The sequence below is a fragment of the Antedon mediterranea genome, chromosome 7 (assembly GCF_964355755.1).
Source record: "Antedon mediterranea chromosome 7, ecAntMedi1.1, whole genome shotgun sequence".
Classification (NCBI taxonomy): Eukaryota; Metazoa; Echinodermata; class Crinoidea; order Comatulida; family Antedonidae; genus Antedon; species Antedon mediterranea.
Genome location: NC_092676.1, coordinates 11,302,509 through 11,324,563, shown reverse-complemented (window position 1 = coordinate 11,324,563; position 22,055 = coordinate 11,302,509). Strand labels below are relative to the sequence as shown.

Below are 22,055 nucleotides of genomic sequence, written 5' to 3'. Positions count from 1 at the left end.
GTATTCTTCCTTATTGAATCCTTTGCCCATTGCTGTGTAAATCATTAATTAAAGTTGTGATGCGAAAAGTGTAATTATTCCACAGAAAAAACAATAGACGTAAGAAAACCCATCGCCCAACAGGACCTTGTGGTGTGTGCCAAGAGATCATCGTTTAAACAAAATTGGTAGAGTCCATTAAGTATGGGGTGTTTACTATCTAGAACTTATTAAAAACGCGCTTCGACCACTGTGTAGGCAAAATATTTATTTTGTTAAATCCCTAAATTGATCGCGTATTCTGTAATCGCGTATTCTGTAATCACGTGACTGATGATGTAATACTCAGCGACATACTAAATGCACGTGATTTAATGTGTTGGGAAAAAGCTTGCTGTTTATAATGCACATCGTTAACAACTACCACATTACATAATTCACGGTGCTATTTGCGTTTCCTTGACGTAAATCGGCGGTGTGTAAATGAAACAATTGTTTTCACCAAATTGGTTCCTATTAGCCATTGTTGACATAGCGATCGGCGGCTAGCGTGGCTAAGCTAAAAAGTACGTATTTTTTCAAAAATTACACTAGCAAAACATTTGCTAGTTTTGAAATTTTCAACTAGCAATTATGAAAAATCTACTACCAAAATGTTAGTTTGCTAGCGTGAATTTCTTTTTTTTTACATTACATTCAAAGATTTGTTTAAATATTAATTTTTATTTTAACATTTATATACAGTAGGCCAACGAATTTATGAAAAGATCACAGTAGCAGTTCAATTACTTAATTATTGTATTTTATTTATGATGATTATACAGAATTTAACTTACATAAAAATTATTAAAGCCCCATTCCCTACGTTTTTTAGATCTAATTTAAGATCACAAACTATATTTAATGTAAAAATAATACTATATGGTCCTATTGCGATAACTTTTTTCGTCTTTAAACGGTTAAAAATGTGAAAAATGTGAAAAATAAATCGATTTTAATAATTATAGCGGCCGCTATAAATCCCAAAATGCATTGCGCGCGGATTGATATTGTTGTTTTTCACCTGTAATTCGCCCACTTTTCGATCGATCGTGAAGCCAAAACAAATGGAAGACTCCTAACTTTTCAGCGAAAATACCGGGTTTTCCCCAATTTGTATCAACGGAGTCTGGCAAAAATAGAAAGACAATTAATGCAGCAACTATACAACGTCAGGCTAGGTATATAGCTAGCGTACGATGTTCGTACGTTACCGATGTTTACCAGCTAGGCCTACAAAACTAAGCCTAGCTAGGCTAGGCCTGAGACCGTCCACGAGAGGTCGATCGCCGCGAGCTACTTAGGTAGTGCATTGTTTCTCACTTTTTATCATAATTTACCATAAAACGTACATTTAAGACAAGGAATGACATGGTTTAATGTTTTTAAAGTGATATATATGTATTATTTTCCAAAAAACGTCCAAAATTGCAGGGAAGGGGTCTTTAAATAAATTTTGCCAGATTTAGAATTATCATTTTTTTATTTTTTGATAACATTAAAAAAAAACTTTTTAGAAAACACATTTAGAATTCCAAGATTAATTACATGGTGATTTTCTGGTTATACAAATACCACAGTATTTATCAAAGGTACTGTGTGAGAATAAAGTAAGATCAATAAAAAATATGTAAAAGGTTATAAAAGTATAAATATTTTAGGTAACAGATAAATGTAAAAATTAAATACATACTATAAAATGCTTTAAAGATGAAGAAAATAAATACGTACAAATGTATTACTTGTTTACTTGTTTACTTGTTTCCGGAGCTCAGCAATGCTGGGTCCGGAGTCGAGGCTAGGCTATGCCTATAAGCCCCTCTCGATAATTACATCAACTCTTGAATATGGCGCAAATTTAAGAGGGTGGTTGGACCATGCCTGTTCAAGACCGGACTTAAATTGATTGGTTGATCTTGAAGCTACTACATCCTCCGATAACGAATTCCATAATATAATAGCTTTTCGACCAAATGAGTCCCTCATCCAATTTGTGCGCGAGAACTTAAATTTCAATTTAAAAGAATGACCACGTGTTCTAACATCTTCATCACGCACAAAAAAAGAATCAGCAGAAATACTATCCACTTCATGTAAAATTTTAAAAATCTGTATCAAATGAGCTCTTGCCTTCTGTATGCGAGAGTAGGTAGGTTGAGAATTTTCAGCCTTTCTGAATAAGGTAAATGACGAATAGAAAAAATAAGCTTGGTGGCACGTTCTTGGACTTTTTCCAATAGGTCTTCCTCCTTACAATGTAGCGAGTTAAAAACAACGTTGCAGTATTCCAAGGTCGGACGAATAATAGCTTTATATAAACGAAGAAACCCATCCATATTTAAAAACTTGAAAGCTCGATATACCATGCCCAACTTCCGATTTGCTCTCATTGCTACATCTGCCACATCTGCTATACCATTAACACTGTTTGGTCCCAAACTAGTTTATATTTAGAGAGGGCGCATTATTAAGAAAATGACGTCATTTTAGGACCATGTGAGGAGAGGTATCTTGCATTAGAGAGGAGAGGATGTATGATCACAGCTAGTGACTTTAATTATAGGATATTGACATATATTGTTTGTTTTTTATATTTACCTGAATTGTTTATGTACTGCAGATAGCGGGTGACTTTGCTATTTTCGGTAAGCTGCATTCCGCTACATTTATTGATCAATAACTCATACAGATTTAATGTTATTAGGCCAAGTTCTATTGAGACGCCGTTAATTTCGGTTATGTACCCAGGTAAAAATTCCAGTTGAATACCAGTTGGGAAATTCCCAACTGGGAAATTTCCCAGTTGTGAATTTTCCAACTGGTCTGATAATCCCAGTTGTAAATTTTACCAGTTGTAAATTTCTCAACTGGTCTGATCAATCCCAGTTGTGAATTTTCCAACTGGTCTGATCAATCCCAGTTGTAAATTTTCCCAGTTGAGAATTTTCCCAACTGGTAAATTTCAGTACAAAAACAAATTACACAAACTACAGAACTTATTGTTTAACTGTTTATTTTATTAACTTTAATATTTACAATTACAGTAGTTACTTTCAATTCTGCAGTACTGTAGTTAATTACCCCACAAAGGTCTTAACAACGTGCATAACCCCTTACATCTACACAAATGTCAGCATGTCCCTGCCGTTTCCTTTTTACAGGTCCATGAAAATGGAGATCTAGCATTTATTCAGTAATATATTTATGAAGTTATGGCCACCTTCTTTATTTAGTCATGTTGACAAAATTAGTCCTGAAAGAGAAAAACCAAAACAAATTGATTAAATAAACAATATACTGGTAGTACAAAGAATAAATCAAATTCAAATCTCAATGTATATACTGTTACTAAAAAATGAAGATGGAATCATATATTAATAGAAATGAAAGAATGATTATGCAAATTATGTTCTCTACAAGCAATTGAAGATGAGTATCATTTCACATTAGTTTGTTTGTCCCTTTTATTCAGATATTAGAACTAAATATATTTTCATTTTATACAAATAACCCCTCTAAATTAAAATATATTTATCTTATGTCTACTACGAATATCTCATTACTAAGCTTGGAAAATATATATATTTTTTTCATTTTAATGTAGAACAGAATTCTTAAACGCACTCTAATGTTATTGATTGAATTGTTACATTGTATATTATTTGGGCCAAAGGCCATATAAATAACTATTTTCTTGGATCATTCCAAGAAAGAAAGTATACATAAATATATTTACCCTTCAAATTGTACTGCTGTACTTGTTTGGTTTATAGCCTTGTAATGTTGGTTGTATTCAAGTAAACTGGAAATCACCTGCAATTGTGTATGAAAAAAATTGAAGGAAAATTAAAAAATGTAGGATATTTAGTTTAAGGAAACGGAGACAGACTAAAACAGCATGGATTAGTTTGCTTTATTATTAGATTAGTAGGCCTAGCCTAGTAATAGTAGGCTAGCCTAGGCTTAGGATATGTTAAAATAGCAGCCATCCATGGGGTGTCACGAAACCTAAGACCACGAAAGCTCAGACCCCATAAGACCTAAGATCACGAAAGCTAAGACCCAACACCTAAGATTACAAATACTAAGATATACTACAGCTTAAAAACAATTCTTGTTTATCCATACATAATTTTAAACACAGTAGGTTTCATTTATTACCATAAATATAATTTAATACTACCGCAAAACATAGATAAACTCACATTATTTTCGCCCGTTGAGTAAATGTATATTTTTTCTTTACAACAAACAAACTTGACGGGTTGTTTGTTGGTATATATTTACTCCATTGTGTTGGTTCAGGGGATGTTTTTCTTACGCACCTGCCTTTCTTGTATTTTGACTCCAAATTTGTTGACTAACTTTATCCTGAACACCGCACTTTAAAATTAGGACTTATAAGTACTTTCAGAAGGAGAAACACATAATAACAAATAAATAAATCCTTTAAATTGATGATTTTACAGATGTGTTTCTTTGTATACTGTAATGTAACTCCTCGAGCTCCCCATGCTCAATGTTTTTGTTTCTATGGAGCGCCAAAAGAGCAACAATAATAGTACAAGTATAAAAACAGAAAGAAAACGAAACAAAAAAACTTATCATGATTTTTAAATTAAAATTTATTTGCCAGTATTTATTTCTTCGTACTTGCATGATTATACTATTATCATTACCATTTTAATTTTACATTGTTCCATCCACACTGTAGATGGACTCCACAGAGTTTTCAGCCCTCTATATAATTTTTGCTCTTTTGATGTTCCATAGAAACAAAAACATTGAACATGGCCCATGGGGTAGGCCTACTGTACTGTAGGCTAGTCATTTTGTGTGCGAGAAAAACGTCTGTAAAATCATCAATTTAAAAATGTATTTGTTACTTTTTATGTGATTCTTTTTCATGAAAGTGCCAATTCTAAGGTGTGGTATTCAGAATAAATGTTGGGAGTTAAAATACAAGGCAGGTGCGAAAGATAAATATTTGTAATCTTAGGTGTTGGGTCTTAGCTTTCGTGATCTTAGGTCTTAGGGGGTCTGAGCTTTCGTGGTCTTAGGTTTCGTGACACCCGCCATCCATGCATGTCATCACGACACTAGCTAGAGTAGTGATAATACAACATGCAGAACAGGGAGACAGTAGTACTACTGTAGCTAGTTTGGGCCTACAACTACTAGAGGCCTAGCCTAGTAGGCCAAAATAACAAAAGTGATCATGAATGAATGGAAATAAATCTCGTTTGTGTGGTAATGACATGTAGGCTAATAATAGGTTAATAATATAGTATTGTTGGGCTTTGTTTCTAGCCTACTATAGGCTAGTACTATGTAGAGGCCAATAACACAATTTGCGGTCGTACACAGCCATGTAATCAATCAGCTAGCAGGGTGTAGGGCAAGCCAAGGCTGAAGCGCCTAGCTTACTAGGTGGCATATGCCTAGGCTAGGCTAGCCAGCAGCGAGCGGCGAGGCCTCCATTTTGTTGTCGATCTTTGATCATAGTTAGTAGGCCAATACCTATAGTAATAAGAGATAATAATAGACATATATGTCAGGCCTACCTTTTATAAAACAGCAAGATTTGTGCCTCATCCTTAATTTGATGCGATTAGCCAATAATACCTATTCTAGACCTGGCATCTCTGTGCTGCGTGATCGCCGATTTTGCCGCCGAGCTACACTGACACAAAAACAAAGGGAGCCGTTTTTGGCCGGCCGTTGGCTTGCAGTTTTCTGATTGGTTGTTTACAGTCTGCCGGCCTATACGACGCATGCTCCATTATTTTCAAAAAGTTGTGGAGTATTTCTTATTCTTTACTCGATTTTATTTGATTTAATTTAAATAATTGTTTGTTGCAATAATATAGGATTACAAATAATAATATTAATTATATTTTGAATGGTAATTTACGGACCATGCTTCTATTCCCGTCACCTCAATCCAGAACACCCCCCCCCCCACCTCTCCCCTGGGTCCTCTCCCGTACTCCCACGACGTACACCCAGCCATCCGCTTTCGCTCTTCTCCGAATTCCTTTGGTTGTTAGGAAAAAAACTAGTTGCAAAACCAATTGAAACAACCAGTTGCCCGGTTGAAAAACCAATTGGACCACCAGGCCCGTATGCAGCATTTATAATGGGGGGGTGGGAGCGAAGCGAGCAACAATGGCTGGGGGCCAGGGGGCCGCCAAGGGCCCCGGTCAGGGTCCAGGGGCCGAAGGCCCTGGAAAAATTTGCGTTATTTGACGTTCTAAAGACTGATGTAAGACTCTCTGTTGTGGCTTGGGCTAGTTGAACGATGGACACCAGAACTTAACGCTTTCATGATGAGGCCAACTCAGCAGGGGTGGCGCCAGGATCTTCCCGACGCGGGGGCTACATTCCCCGACAAGGGGGCTATGCGAGCGAAGCGAGCATCACTAGGCTGAGGGCCAGGGGCCGCCAAGGACCCCCGCCCCCGGAAGCAACGCGTTCTAGCGTCATTTGAGGTCTTTTTAATCAGATTTAGGGTAGCCATTTTTTCCATTTTTTATAATGCATAAATAAAATACTGCGTGCAAAAAAACGATGCGCGATGACGGTTTCAATCCATATTTTTCAAGTTAAAAAATAAAAGTTCAAAGAAAATTTTGAAAAATAGAGTTGGAGGTCCTGGAATTTGGACTTATTTATACTTCAAAACATGAAAAAAAATATATAAGTCCCTATCATGGGTTGTGACTGAGCTAAGAAATGTTTGAAAAATAGAGATGTTAGGTCCCGGAAAATGTACTTCTTGTTCTTCGAAATATGACCAGCTTTATTGTTGGGGCTGAGCTAAGAAAATGTTTAAAACTAGAGCTGCAGGTCTTCAAAAAATTGCATTTTATACTTTGGAAACATCAGGCCTAGAGGCTTAAAAAACGCAAGCGTAGACCTTTTTCAGTCGGGGAAAAAAGTTTATTCCTCCCAGGTGTATGCATGCGTACCATCTGGACTTCCGAGTGGTGAGAAATTCATGACATACAGGATATTGAAAATGTAATAACTATAGCTATAATGTTGGCTAAGCGAAAATGGCATGTTTTTTTGTTTAGTAATGGATGAAAAATTTATTTTAGGTGCCCCACGGTACAGAAGGTTACTTGTAAATTAAAAAATTGGTGAACAAACGAACAATTAACATAATTCGTTTTTGCTGTAGTGTAGCGTACGTCGACGCAGTACACGACGTAACCGTCGGTAAACTTCGCCTGGAAAATAACACATTACACATTTTGGTCCCTGGATGAAACTTGATATCACGCGTCTCGACCCAACGTTGAACGATTCGTACAAAGGGATACCGCCAGACAAGTGCGTACCTAGCTATTGTTTAGTAGTAAGTTAGATCGCTGGCAATAATGAATGCATATAAAGTGCATAATATCACTCTGACGTACTCTCACGGTCAATGAAACGTCGCGGTTTTCTAGGCGCTGAAGCTAGCTACGAAGTGAACGCGAACGCTTTTTACTGTATATTATATTCCCCGACAAAAAGTACACGTGTTCCCTGACGTTAAGTTGTCTGTATTTCTCCAGCAAACACTTTACCGCGTACCGCGTACATGAAGCGCTAAGCTATTGCTTGTCGTCACATGATCGACTGCGCATGTTTTACATCGAGTTTGTAGTCAGTTCAGATTCCGTAATTTAATTACCGGTATTTTTTCATTTTATATTAGCATATTTTTGTTTGTATACCATTGATAATGTAAATTTTGTATATATATAATGATATTGTCTTTAGTTAAACAAGACAAGAAAAAATACCAACCGAGGAAATAGTGGACCTTTTGGGACTTGGGGGGGTGCGTCTGCACCCAACGCACCCCCCCTGGGTACGGGCCTGACCACTTGACTAGTTGAACTCAGTTGAGCTTTGGAATACCAGTTGGCCAGTTGGAAAAACCAGTTGACCTGTTGAAAAACCAGTTGACCAGTTTGAAAAATCAGTTGACCAGTTTGAAAAACCAGTTGACCAGTTTGAAAAACCAGTTGACCAGTTGAAAAACCAGTTGACCAGTTGAAAAACCAGTTGACCAGTTGGAAAAACCAGTTTACCAGTTGGAAAAACCAGTTAGACCAGTTGAAAAACCAGTTGACCAGTTGTTAAAACCAGTTGAACCAGTTGGAAACCAGTTAGACCAGTTGAAGACCAGTTGGACCAGTTGAAATTTCCAACTGTTCTCAACTGGAATTTTTACCTGGGTACCTAGCTAGGCCTTAGGCCTATATATATTGATGAGATATGGCTTTGACCTGTTGTACCTTAATTTAATAATTTACTAAGTATTAGTATTAATAATTCATTGTTAAAGTTGCTGCATTGCATTAAGCACCTGGATACTATAGTTATGATAATCTTCGCAAAACTTTATAGTTCATGTGATCATTTTAATTGATTTACATATTGCTGTACAATGTCAATGGCATGTAGGTGTCGCGTCGTTGTAGGAGGAGTTAACCGCAAGAATTTTGTTATCCGTTGCTATGACGACAGGGTTTTGCATTTTTAATTAGTTTAAGGGATCGTCTTTTATATTGTTTGTTTTAACTTAAATACAAAACTTTTCAGTTTGACGCTTAAGGAGCCACATATATTGCTAGACATGCATTTATAGGTCATTGTTATGTTTTGTTTTAGTAATCTGGTTCACATTCAAGAAACAGGAATAAAGGAGCACCTTGGGTGTTGGACTTGAATAACGAAAATCACTATCAATATCACGCATTATTTTTAGGGCAGTTACATTATTACGAAAATAACATAAGGTAGGAGATTTCTATTACTATGTCAACAACATCTTCAAGACTCACATCTAAATCAAGTAGAGGGTCAACTACTTCACTCAGATTGAATGCAGCAAAGGCAAGGGCCGATGCTGCTGTGGCCAAGGCGAAGGAGGAGTTTAGGATTAAGAAAGCTCTTGCTGCCAAGGCTAAACTCGAGGCAGAGGCAGAGTTAGAACTGCTTAATATCAGAGAAGAAGCAGCTATCCCTAGCAAGAGCAAGTGCTCTGGATAAAGAAATAGATAAAATAGAGGAACGAGACGAAGAATTAAGTGTCAATTTACCAGTTGAATCAGCCCAAGACCGGATGAGACGATTCATTGTAAACGATAGGATCGAAGAAGATTTAGAATTACACGATAACGTACTTGAAAATCAATACAATGAAGATGGGCAAACCAATGAAATAAAATCAGTTAAGCCTTGTGCCCCAACCGATGATGCGACGAACATGCTGATCCGTCAAAAAATAGAGATGGCAAAGGCAATTGTTACAAGTCAGCAGAAGGCCCAGCTGTCACGACGGAGAATTAAACCATACAATGGTGAGGCAACAGAGTACAACGCATTCATAAAGGCATTCGAGCACGAAGTTGATAGCAAGACAGAGAGCAATAGTGAAAGACTGTATTACTTGGAACAGTTTACCATTGGAGATGTGAATAAATTAGTAAGGAGTTACATGCACACAGAAGGTGACAGAGGTTACGAGGAGGCAAGAAAGGCGATTGGCAAAAGGTTTGGAAACAAGTATAGAATGACAGCACATTTGTTTGGAGCAGCGTCTTCTCCTGCTTGCGCCAATATGGCTTTAAGACAAACAGCTTTAGACAATAGACCAAGTAGGCCTACAGAAGATGAAGTCTCGCAGACGTTACTACGCAACTTCTATGTTGATGACTGCTTGAAGTCAGTTGGATCAACATCTGATGGTATAAATATGGTAAAAAACCTTAAGGAACTCTGTGCAAAAGGCGGGTTTAATCTAGCTAAATGGACCAGTAACAGACGAGATGTCATCAACTCTGTTCCAGTAGAGAACAGATCAAAGGAACTACAAGCCCTAGCATTTAAGGAAGAAGGAATCCCAAGCGAAAGGGCACTTGGAGTGCAATGGGACCCAAGGAGTGACTGTCTATGTTATCAGCTTTCGAGTATCACAGAGCAGCCATGTACCCGAAGGGGCATATTATGTACAATAAGCTCGGTGTTTGATCCTATGGGACTGGCATCGCCCGTGATGTTAACACCTAAGATTCTTCTTCAAGAACTAATCAAGAAAGGCAAGAATTGGGATAATCCAGTTGAGGGAAATGAATTACGTAGGTGGAAACGCTGGCTAGAGAGCTTACCTCTAGTTGAGGAATTGCGTGTGCCCAGGTTTGTTACATGTTAACTTAGAACCGACCAAGAACTTCATGTGTTTGCGGACGCAAGCGAAAATGGTTATGGAGTTGCTATATATGTGCGGTCGCAGGTAGGAGAAACGATCGACAGTAACATACTTTATGGACGATCAAGAGTGGCACCTCTTAAGAAGATGACGATTCCCAGACTAGAATTAACCGCTGCAACTCTAGCAGTTAAATGTGCAAGTCTAGTTCGAGAAGAAGTTGACACCACATTCAAAAGAGTAATATTCTGGACCGATAGCATGCTAGTTATAAACTACATAAGAAACAACAAAACAAGATTTAGCACCTTTGTAGCAAATAGGTTATCAATCATTCACGAAGGAAGTGAGTGCGAGCAGTGGAGACACGTGGATACTGCAAATAATCCTGCAGACATAGCTTCACGAGGTATGCACTTAAGCAAGAAGGTGGAGGTTGAAATGTGGCTAAAGGGGCCGGTGTTCTTAAGAAACAAAGAAGACAAGTGGCCAAAGGGAAACCTAGGAATGGCTTTGCTGTCAATAAGTGACCCAGATGTAAAATATGCAGCAGCAGCAACAGTTAATTCATGTGATTATATTGAATCATTGTTTGAAAGATTTTCTAGTTTGAGCCGGTTAAAGGTGTTTGTCGCTTGGATGCTTCGAGTCAAGGGTAATTTAATGCAACGTTGCAAAACCCGTACACCACCAAAGGGAAGAGTAAGAAGGATTGAGCCAATAACAAGCTCAGAGCTTGATGTAATAATAAGATATCTGCAGTCGGAAACTTCAAAACTACCTATGGGCAATGACACATCTAAGTTGGACCCCTTTAAGGATGAAAAGGGAATCATCAGAGTCGGTGGAAGAATAGCAGGAGCATCTATACCATTAGAAGCTAAACACCCAATATTGCTTCCAAAAACATCCATAGTTGCTGGTATAATAATCAATGATATTCACCAACGCATGGGTCATGCAGGAAGGAATGCCGTACTAGCAAGATTCAGAGAGAAGTATTGGGTGACAAGAGCACTTAAGTTGACAAAGAGTATTCTCTCAAGGTGTGTTACTTGTCGTAGGTATAATGGACGTTTGGAGACCCAGAAAATGTCTGAATTACCAAAGCAAAGATTAATGAGCGGAGAGAAGCCGTTTACCAGATCTGGAGTTGACTACTTTGGTCCAATAGAAATCAAAAGAGGAAGGACAGTCTTAAAACGGTACGGAGTTGTGTTCACATGCTTCAATACACGAGCGATTCATCTAGAAATGGCTCATTCGCTAGATACGGACTCCTGCATAAATGCTGTAAGGCGATTTATTGCCAGACGAGGTGCTGTAAGATACATGCTGTCGGACAACGGAACCAATTTAGTAGGAGCCGACAAGGAGCTAAGAAAGGGAATGAAAGAATGGAACAACACACAGATTCACACAGTATTAAGACGAGACGGAATAGATTGGAGATTTAATCCTCCAGCTGCCTCCCACCAAGGGGGAGTCTGGGAAAGAATGATCAGATCAATAAGAAAGGTGTTATATGGATTGTTAAGGGAGCAGACAATAAAACTAAATGATGAAGGTCTGAGGACATCGTTTTGTGAGGTGGAGGCGATTGTTAACGGACGGCCATTGACAATGCTGTCTGATGATCCTAAGGAAGATCGCCCACTTACGCCGAATCACCTGTTACTGGCACAAGCAGATTATATACCTGCTCCAGGTATATTCAGTGAGGCAGATGTATATCGTAAGAGATGGAGACAGGCGCAATACCTGGTTAATGTATTCTGGGCAAGATGGAGGAAGGAGTATTTGGCGATATTGATGGAGCGTCAGAAATGGTTTAAAGCGCGTAGAAATGTGATATAACATTGTTATAATTGCGGAGAATTCCCCAAGAGGACAGGGCCAATGGCAAGAGTGTTGGAAGTTTATAAGGATGCAAGAGGACTGGTGAGATCTGTTAAGCTAAGAACTGCAAGCGCTGAACTGGTACGGCCCATCACGAAGTTGGTTGTGATTCTGGAGGCAGAGAGTCAGTAGTTCAGATGCTGTTTAATAGATTGTTAAATTGTTGTTACATTAATTTATTTATTGTTAAATTGTTAACTATTTTTGCTAATGCCCTAATTCAGTATAGCATTAGAGGGGCCGGGATGTTTGGTCCCAAACTAGTTTATATTTAGAGAGGGCGCATTATTAAGAAAATGACGTCATTTTAGGACCATGTGAGGAGAGGTATCTTGCATTAGAGAGGGCGCATTATTAAGAAAATGACGTCATTTTAGGACCATGTGAGGAGAGGTATCTTGCATTAGAGAGGAGAGGATGTATGATCACAGCTAGTGACTTTAATTATACGATATTGACATATATTGTTTGTTTTTGATATTTACCTGAATTGTTTATGTACTGCAGATAGCGGGTGACTTTGCTATTTTCGGTAAGCTGCATTCCGCTACATTTATTGATCAATAACTCATACAGATTTAATGTTATTAGGCCAAGTTCTATTGAGACGCCGTTAATTTCGTTTATGTACCTAGCTAGGCCTAGGCCTATATATATTGATGAGATATGGCTTCGACCTGTTGTACCTTAATTTAATAATTTACTAAGTATTAGTATTAATAATTCATTGTTAAAGTTACTGCATTGCATTAAGCGCCTGGATACTATAGTTATGATAATCTTCGCAAAACTTTATAGTTCATGTGATCATATTAATTGATTTACATATTGCTGTACAAATGTCAATGGCATGTAGGTGTCGCGTCGTTGTAGGAGGAGTTAACCGCAAGGATTTTGTTATCCGTTGCTATGACGACACGGTTTTGCATTTTTAATTAGTGGGATCGTCTTTTATATTGTTTGTTTTAACTTAAATACAAAACTTTTCAGTTTGACGCTTAAGGAGCCACATATATTGCTAGACATGCATTTATAGGTCATTGTTATGTTTTGTTTTAGTAATCTGGTTCACATTCAAGAAACAGGAATAAAGGAGCACCTTGGGTGTTGGACTTGAATAACGAATATCACTCGCATTATTTTTAGGGCAGTTACAAACACCATAAGATAATGTAAATTACAAGAGGCAAAGAAATCAAACACCATAAGTATTCTTTAAATAAAAAGATATATTAAGTGGATTTGCCTAAGGTATAAGTTATTGTTAATAATTAAAATGGTTTATCATTTAAAAGTCAATTTAAAAATTGTCAGAAAAAACTATAACTATGCACTATAAACATATTCATTAAGAAAATGATAAAACCTTTATAGGTTACAATTATGCTTTGTTATACTGAAATAAAAGTGGCCTTACTAAAGAGAGAAAAATACGGAGGCTAAAATGCAAAGGCTATAATGTCATAAATTGTGATATTAAAAATATGAAAACATGATTTACAAAAAAGAATTACGAACAGAAAATCGTAACAAGTTCCAAGAGGGCCTTGAAAAGAGAAGGCACGTTGACCATATGTTTTGGTTTTGTGCTGAAGAGATAGAAATTTCAATAGATGTTTAGAAGATGAACGAAGCTGAGGCAGAGGGACAGTGTGTGGGTGTCACGAAAGCTCAGACCACGAAAGCTCAGACCCCTAAGACCTAAGATCACGAAAGCTAAGACCCAACACCTAAGATTACAAATATTTATCTTTCGCACCTGCCTTGTATTTTTAACTCCCAACATTTATTCTGAATACCACACCTTAGAATTGGCACTTTCATGAAAAAGAATCACATAAAAAGTAACAAATACATTTTTAAATTGATGATTTTACAGACGTTTTTCTAGCACACAACATGACTAGCCTACAGTACAGTAGGCCTACCCCATGGGCCATGTTCAATGTTTTTGTTTCTATGGAACGTCAAAAGAGCAAAAATTATATAGAGGGCTGAAAACTCTGTGGAGTCCATCTCTACAGTGTGGATGGAACAATGTAAAATTAAAATGATAATAGTATAATCATGCAAGTACGAAGAAATAAATACTGGCAAATAAATTTTAATTTAAAAATCATGATAAGTTTTTTTGTTTCGTTTTCTTTCTGTTTTTATACTTGTACTATTATTGTTGCTCTTTTGGCGCTCCATAGAAACAAAAACATTGAGCATGGGGAGCTCGAGGAGTTACATTGTCATTACAGTATACAAAGAAACACATCTGTAAAATCATCAATTTAAAGGATTTATTTATTTGTTATTATGTGTTTCTCCTTCTGAAAGTACTTATAAGTCCTAATTTTAAAGTGTGGTGTTCAGGATAAAGTTAATCAACAAATTTGGAGTCAAAATACAAGAAAGGCAGGTGCGTAAGAAAAACATCCTCTGAAGCAACACAATGGAGTAAATATATACCAACAAACAACCCGTCAAGTTTGTTTGTTGTAAAGAAAAAATATACATTTACTCAACGGGCGAAAATAATGTGAGTTTATCTATGTTTTGCGGTAGTATTAAATTATATTTATGGTAATAAATGAAACCTACTGTGTTTAAAATTATGTATGGATAAACAAGTATTGTTTTTAAGCTGTAGTATATCTTAGTATTTGTAATCTTAGGTGTTGGGTCTTAGCTTTCGTGATCTTAGGTCTTAGGGGGTCTGAGCTTTCGTGGTCTGAGCTTTCGTGACACCCGACAGTGTGTGTTTAGATTACATATAAAACAACTGTAGGCCTACTGTATTAGTTTGCTGATACCCCGGCTGATACCTTAACAATGCAGCAATCAATCATTGAACTGACTTGAACAAAGGTACTGATCTCTTAGTAATCCTGGGTTGTATACCCAATTTGTAATTGTGCATTACATTACAATCACATGACTTTTGAATACAGGAATTTTCTCATGAATGGCAACTTTAATTATGAATGATTGTTTGTATAGTGTAAGTTCCAAATCCAAGCTAGGTATACTGTGCTTGTGTTCACTGAAGGGTGTCAAGTGAACAGGTGACCATCCATACCCATAACGAAATAACTAAGTAGATTTAGATAGTCTTTAATAGAAATAGCTCTATCCTTAGTAGGCTTAATAGGCCGTTAGTAGTTTTTTTCTCTTGGCTACTAAGGATTTTATCATAATTTCTTTGACTACTTTCTGACTACATAAAATAGATAGGTGACATAATAGGTACTACCTATTAAAAGTACACAGTAAGTAGTTGTATCATAGTTGATGTAGCACTATTTAAAGTAGGCCTTTAAGCTACACCATTGTTAGTAGTTTTTAATAGATATTTTTCACCTTAAGAGTTTTTATGTAGACAGGGAATAGTCTCCATCTATCTATATATAATAGATATTTAGTAGGTATGGAATATAAGTTAAACGTAGTTTGTTAATAGGTTATAGATAGCTGTTGTCTATCTAATATAAGTAGACAGTTGATAGATAATACAAAACTGTGTTACTCATAGATTTCTAATAGACTTGTAGTAGTCTCCATCTATCTATATATAATAGATATTTAGTAGGTATGGAATATAAGTTAAACGTAGTTTGTTAATAGGTTATAGATAGCTGCTGTCTATCTATTATAAGTAGACAGTTGATAGATAATACAAAACTGTGTTACTCATAGATTTCTAATAGACTTGTAGTAGTCTCCATCTATCTATATATAATAGATATTTAGTAGGTATGGAATATAAGTTAAATGTAGTTTGTTAATAGGTTATAGATAGCTGTTGTCTATCTATTATAAGTAGACAGTTGATAGATAATACAAAACTGTATTACTCATAGATTTCTAATAGACTTGTAGTAGTCGCCATCTATCTATATATAATAGATATTTAGTAGGTATGGAATATAAGTTAAACGTAGTTTGTTAATAGGTTATAGATAGCTGTTGTCTATCTATTATAAGTAGACAGTTGATAGATAATACAAAACTGTGTTACTCATAGATTTCTAATAGACTTGTAGTAGTCTCCATCTATCTATATATAATAGATATTTAGTAGGTATGGAATATAAGTTAAATGTAGTTTGTTAATAGGTTATAGATAGCTGTTGTCTATCTATTATAAATAGACAGTTGATAGATAATACAAAACTGTGTTACTCATAGATTTCTAATAGACTTGTAGTAGTCTCCAGCTATCTATATATAATAGATATTTAGTAGGTATGGAATATAAGTTAAATGTAGTTTGTTAATAGGTTATAGATAGCTGCTGTCTATCTATTATAAGTAGACAGTTGATAGATAATACAAAACTGTGTTACTCATAGATTTCTAATAGACTTGTAGTAGTCTCCATCTATCTATATATAATAGAGATTTAGTAGGTATGGAATATATGTTAAACGTAGTTTGTTAATAGGTTATAGATAGCTGTTGTCTATCTATTATAAGTAGACAGTTGATAGATAATACAAAACTGTGTTACTCATAGATTTCTAATAGACTTGTAGTAGTCTCCATCTAACTATATATAATAGATATAGTAGGTATGGAATATAAGTTAAACGTAGTTTGTTAATAGGTTATAGATAGCTGTTGTCTATCTATTATAAGTAGACAGTTGATAGATAATACAAAACTGTGTTACTCATAGATTTCTAATAGACTTGTAGTAGTCTCCATCTATCTATATATAATAGATATTTAGTAGGTATGGAATATATGTTAAACGTAGTTTGTTAATAGGTTATAGATAGCTGTTGTCTATCTATTATAAGTAGACAGTTGATAATACAAAACTGTGTTACTCATAGATTTCTAATAGACTTGTAGTAGTCTCCATCTATCTATATATAATAGATATTTAGTAGGTATGGAATATAAGTTAAACGTAGTTTGTTAATAGGTTATAGATAGCTGTTGTCTATCTATTATAAGTAGACAGTTGATAGATAATACAAAACTGTGTTACTCATAGATTTCTAATAGACTTGTAGTAGTCTCCATCTATCTATATATAATAGATATTTAGTAGGTATGGAATATAAGTTAAACGTAGTTTGTTAATAGGTTATAGATAGCTGTTGTCTATCTATTATAAGTAGACAGTTGATAGATAATACAAAACTGTGTTACTCATAGATTTCTAATAGACTTGTAGTAGTCTCCATCTATCTATATATAATAGATATTTAGTAGGTATGGAATATATGTTAAACGTAGTTTGTTAATAGGTTATAGATAGCTGTTGTCTATCTATTATAAGTAGACAGTTGATAGATAATACAAAACTGTGTTACTCATAGATTTCTAATAGACTTGTAGTAGCCTCCATCTATCTATATATAATAGATATTTAGTAGGTATGGAATATAAGTTAAATGTAGTTTGTTAATAGGTTATAGATAGCTGCTGTCTATCTATTATAAGTAGACAGTTGATAGATTAATACAAAACTGTGTTACTCATAGATTTCTAATAGACTTGTAGTAGCCTCCATCTATCTATATATAATAGATATTTAGTAGGTATGGAATATAAGTTAAATGTAAAATGTAAAATGTAGTTTGTTAATAGGATATAGATAGCCGTTGTCTATATATTAGTGCGTGTGTATAACAATTGTTACACCCAAATTCCCGCTTCTTTTTTGCAGCAGCAGCAGGCACGATGCAGATGATCAGAGAAAAAAGGAGCATTCGCTTGTTGTAGGCCTTTTCGATCAGACCATGAATGTTTATTTTTATTCCAACCACAATGTCAGTTTAGTGGTAAGTGAATCAATCCATATCTTTACATTTTATTTGTTAAAGTTAAAGTTTTCCTTTTTGATAGGCTAGAAGCTAGGCTAGTAGGCCTCTAGTAGGCTCTATAAGCTAGCCAGGCCTGTATTAGTTAGTAGGCCTAGGCTAGGCTACTAAGCTAGGTAGGCCCTAGCCTAGGCCTAGTCTTTTTTAAATTGCACTAGGCATTTTTCATTCAATTTATAATTATAATAGCCTAGCCTAATATACTTTATAGCCTAGGCTTATAGGCCTACTACTAGGCCTAGTTAGCCTAGGCCCTACATTGCCTATTTGTTGTTCAAAAAACATTTATTTATTCAACAATGGCATTATACAGTATAATATAATTATAGGTGTGTACATAAATGAAAACATAGTAATAAGCCACAAGTTGTAGGCCTACTTTCCAGGGTTCAATTATAAAATAGATTTTTTAGTTTATAATATTAATACTAAATAGTTATACTGGGCTGCCTAGGCCTATTATCAGTTTGTTAATAGGCCTAAGCCTAGTCTATTAATAGGTTATTATTGGTAGCCCTAGTATAGCTATTGTAAGTATGCAGTTGATAGATATTACAACTGTGATATTTAAATAATAGATTTCTAATGCAGTATCTAGGCCTAGAGGCCTAGGTCATCTAGCTATATCTACTGTATCTATTTGTAATAATTCTTAGTAGGCCTAAGTATATAAAATAAATAGTTTATTAATAGTTACTGGCTATTATCAGTTTCTTTATAGTCTGTTAATAGGTTACTGGTAGGTAGCCCTTGTATAGCAAAATTCAAATGGCATATTCAACACAAAAATGTTTAAACAATTATTTTTTCAGAGAGACGATCTTTAACCTATACAAGTACAAATTTGATGGTCAAGTGCAAAGATGATTAATTTATGGTGAAGTGTGCTTTTGCGTAATTAATTTTTCATGTCAATAGTGACAATATTTGGTGCATTTCTTATTGTCTGGTCTAATTCCATTCAGGAATTGTTTTGAATTTTGAAGTTTAAATAAAATGTATACTGTATATTTGGATACTGTGTCTTGTTTCATTTGATAAGTCTAGATTGTTACAAAAGTGATGTTAAAACATGTGCAATGTTATGGTTAAGATATTAAGGTTTACAAATACTGTACTATCTTAATTTTTTGTTAAATAAATTTATAAAATGTATACTGTATATTTGGTTACTAATGTCTTGTTTCACTTAATAAGTCTAAATTGTTACAAAAGTAACTGTTGTTGTTGTTTGGTATTCTTCCTTTTACATGTCCAGCTGAGTTAAAACATGTGCAATGGTTAAGATATTAAGGTTTACAAATAATGTACTATCTTATTTTTTTGTTAAATAAATTTATAAAATGTATACTGTATATTTGGTTTACTAATGTCTTGTTTCACTTAATAAGTCTAAATTGTTACAAAAGTAACTGTTGTTGTTTGGTATTCTTCCTTTTACATGTCCAACTGAGTTAAAATATGTGCTTAAAGTTTTCGGACTCGCATATGTATGGACAAGATTAAGGTTTACAAATACGAGAAAAAAATTAATTTGTTATTATTATTGTCATTATACATTTGTTATTTGCCAATAAGATGAATTATTGTTCTGTATCTGTATTTTAGCCAGAAAAGATTAGATTTTTAATTTCTGTAGATTTTAAGTATCTAAATTAACAGTAGTTAATTTATGTAGATTTTTAATAGCCAATTTATATGTAGATTTTTAATAGCCCAATAATATCTATATGTAGATTGTTAATAGCCCAATAATAGTTATATGTAGATTTTTAATAGTCCAATAATATCTATATGTAGATTGTTAATAGCCCAATAATAGCCAAATAATGTAGATTTTTAATAGCCCAATAATAGCCAAATAATGTAGATTTTTAGTAGACAAATAATAGCCATTTTTAAGTAGATTTTTAACAGCCCAATAATAGCCAAATAGTGTAGATTTTTAATAGCCCAATAATAGCCAAATAATGTAGATTTTTAGTAGACAAATAATAGCCATTTTTAAGTAGATTTTTAATAGACCAATAATAGCCAAATAATGTAGATTTTTAGTAGACAAATAATAGCCATTTTTAAGTAGATTTTTAATAGACCAATAATATCCAAATAATGTAGATTTTTAGTAGACAAATAATAGCCATTTTTATGTAGATTTTTAATAGCCCAATAATAGCCAAATAATGTAGATTTTTAGTAGACAAATAATAGCCATTTTTATGTAGATTTTTAATAGCCCAATAATAGCCAAATAATGTAGATTTTTAGTAGACAAATAATAGCCATTTTTATGTAGATTTTTAATAGCCCAATAATAGCCAAATAATGTAGATTTTTAGTAGACAAATAATAGCCATTTTTAAGTAGATTTTTAATAGCCCAATAATAGCAAAATAATGTAGATTTTTAGTAGACAAATAATAGCCATTTTTATGTAGATTTTTAATAGCCCAATAATAGGCAAATAATGTAGATTTTTAGTAGTTGAATAATAGCCAATTATTTAGTAGATTTTTAATAGTATATTAATAGCCAAATAATGTAGATTTTAAGTAGACAAATTATAGCCATTTTATGTAGATTTTTAATTGCCAAATAATAGCCAATTTATACAGATTTTTAATAGCCCAATAATAGTCATTTAATTAGTAGATTTTTAATAGCCCATAAATAGCAAATTAATGTAGATTTTTAAAAGCCAAATAATAGCCAATTAAGAATCCATTCTAGATAGATTATTGGTAGTCTAATCATAGTTGTATTTAGTAGGTGTCGCCTACTAATATCATCGCGAAATATGCTAATGAGGCAAAAATCTACTAACAACTATAAAAAATCTATCAAATATCTATCTACTAGTAGGTGATAAATAGGCGACAGCTCTATATCTACTAAGCCGGATAGACTATAAGGCTAACCGCTATAGAGCTATAACTACTAAGACTTTTTGTTATGGGTATGGGTTATGCTAATGAGGGCATAGCTTGCTTGGGCTGTGGCTGGCAGTTGGATAGTTAGGCTTGTTGGGTAAGGACCTAGCAAGCACAAAAGGCCTACTTAGAAGCTTATAGAAGTGGTACACTGTAGATGTACCAAGGCTTACTTAGAAGCCTATAGAAGTGGTAGATGTACCAAGGCTTACTTAGAAGCCTATAGAAGTGGTAGATGTACCAAGGCTTACTTAGAAGAATACAGGTCAACCCGTACCCATGCCAACTCGTACCCACCAACTCGTACCCAAATTTTGGCTTACTCGTACCCAAAATTTTGGCTGACCCGTACCCATCATTGGCTGACCCGTACCCATCATTGGCTAGCCCGTACCCAAGTTTAATGCTATTTAAAGTATATTTATATTACATTTAAACCCAGTTTTATTAAATTTTTAGATACCAATCATATGTTCGATATTATAATGGCAAAAACTATTGACCTAAAAAGTATAATAATATGTACAGACTCGTACGAAAAAAGCACAGCTTTCATCGTATTGCGTACGTCGTATTTGGTCAAGTTAATACTTGAGGGCGCTGTTTTATATGGCTCTGTACTGTGGAAGATGTCAGTGGTCGGCTGTGCTGCATTCTATTTTTTTTCATTTATGAGTTATTCATCTATTATTTTCTACAAATAGTAGTACACGGAAATTGAAATACCCACTAGTCTGTGATGATGAAAACTTGAATTATTAAAAGTAAACATGAATATCTTTTATACATAATTTGTATTTTCATTTTATTTTACAGATAATGAAGTAATGTGCTTTTTGAAAATCGTTTTAAAACGAATGTTTTTTGTTGTTTTGTTTTGCAAGTTTTGGAAATTATTAAACTGTTTTAACATTTCGAAAATATTTAATACATTTTTAAGTAGTCACTCGTATTTTAAAATCACGAAACTATTTAAGTGGATACCAGCCTCATTGCTGCTATGAGCATCTTAGTAGTAGATTAGATTATTGCCGTTTATCTAGTATACAATGACGGATGTGAGAGTAATAATAAAAGGTAACCTCCCAATAATTTAACATTTAATTACAAACGACGACATTTGCTGTTATTACGTTTTCATTTTATAATGATTATTACTGTAGCTTATTATTATGA

General features: G+C 34.5%; 2 protein-coding genes and 1 long non-coding RNA gene across 5 annotated transcripts in view; 2 read left to right on the top strand and 1 right to left on the bottom strand.

Moving 5' to 3' along the window:
• LOC140054167 (tRNA (uracil-5-)-methyltransferase homolog B-like) overlaps positions 1-22,055 on the top strand; it is a 78,446-nt gene that overhangs the window by 5,510 nt on the left and 50,881 nt on the right. The window lies entirely within an intron of this gene.
• LOC140054172 (uncharacterized) overlaps positions 2,625-22,055 on the bottom strand; it is a 49,535-nt gene continuing 30,104 nt past the window's right edge. Inside the window, exons 1-3 of one of the 2 annotated variants that reach the window (XR_011846488.1) lie at positions 5,583-7,873; positions 3,755-3,831; positions 2,625-3,271 (exon numbers count right to left, since the gene is read on the bottom strand). This is a non-coding gene — a long non-coding RNA (uncharacterized lncRNA). Of the gene's footprint in view, positions 3,272-3,754; positions 3,832-5,582; positions 7,874-22,055 lie in introns of those variants that run through there. The other variant, XR_011846489.1, reaches the window with a different exon arrangement.
• On the top strand, positions 10,276-13,486 carry LOC140054941 (uncharacterized). 2 transcript variants are annotated; one of them, XM_072100082.1, is made up of 3 exons: positions 10,276-12,454; positions 12,521-12,659; positions 13,187-13,486. In XM_072100082.1, the coding sequence occupies exon 1, from the start codon at positions 10,376-10,378 to the stop codon at positions 12,083-12,085; it is 1,710 nt and encodes a 569-aa protein (XP_071956183.1). In that variant the 5' UTR covers positions 10,276-10,375; the 3' UTR covers positions 12,086-12,454; positions 12,521-12,659; positions 13,187-13,486. The 2 variants fall into 2 exon arrangements, with proteins under 2 accessions (XP_071956183.1, XP_071956182.1); XM_072100081.1 differs by having other exon boundaries at positions 10,276-12,659.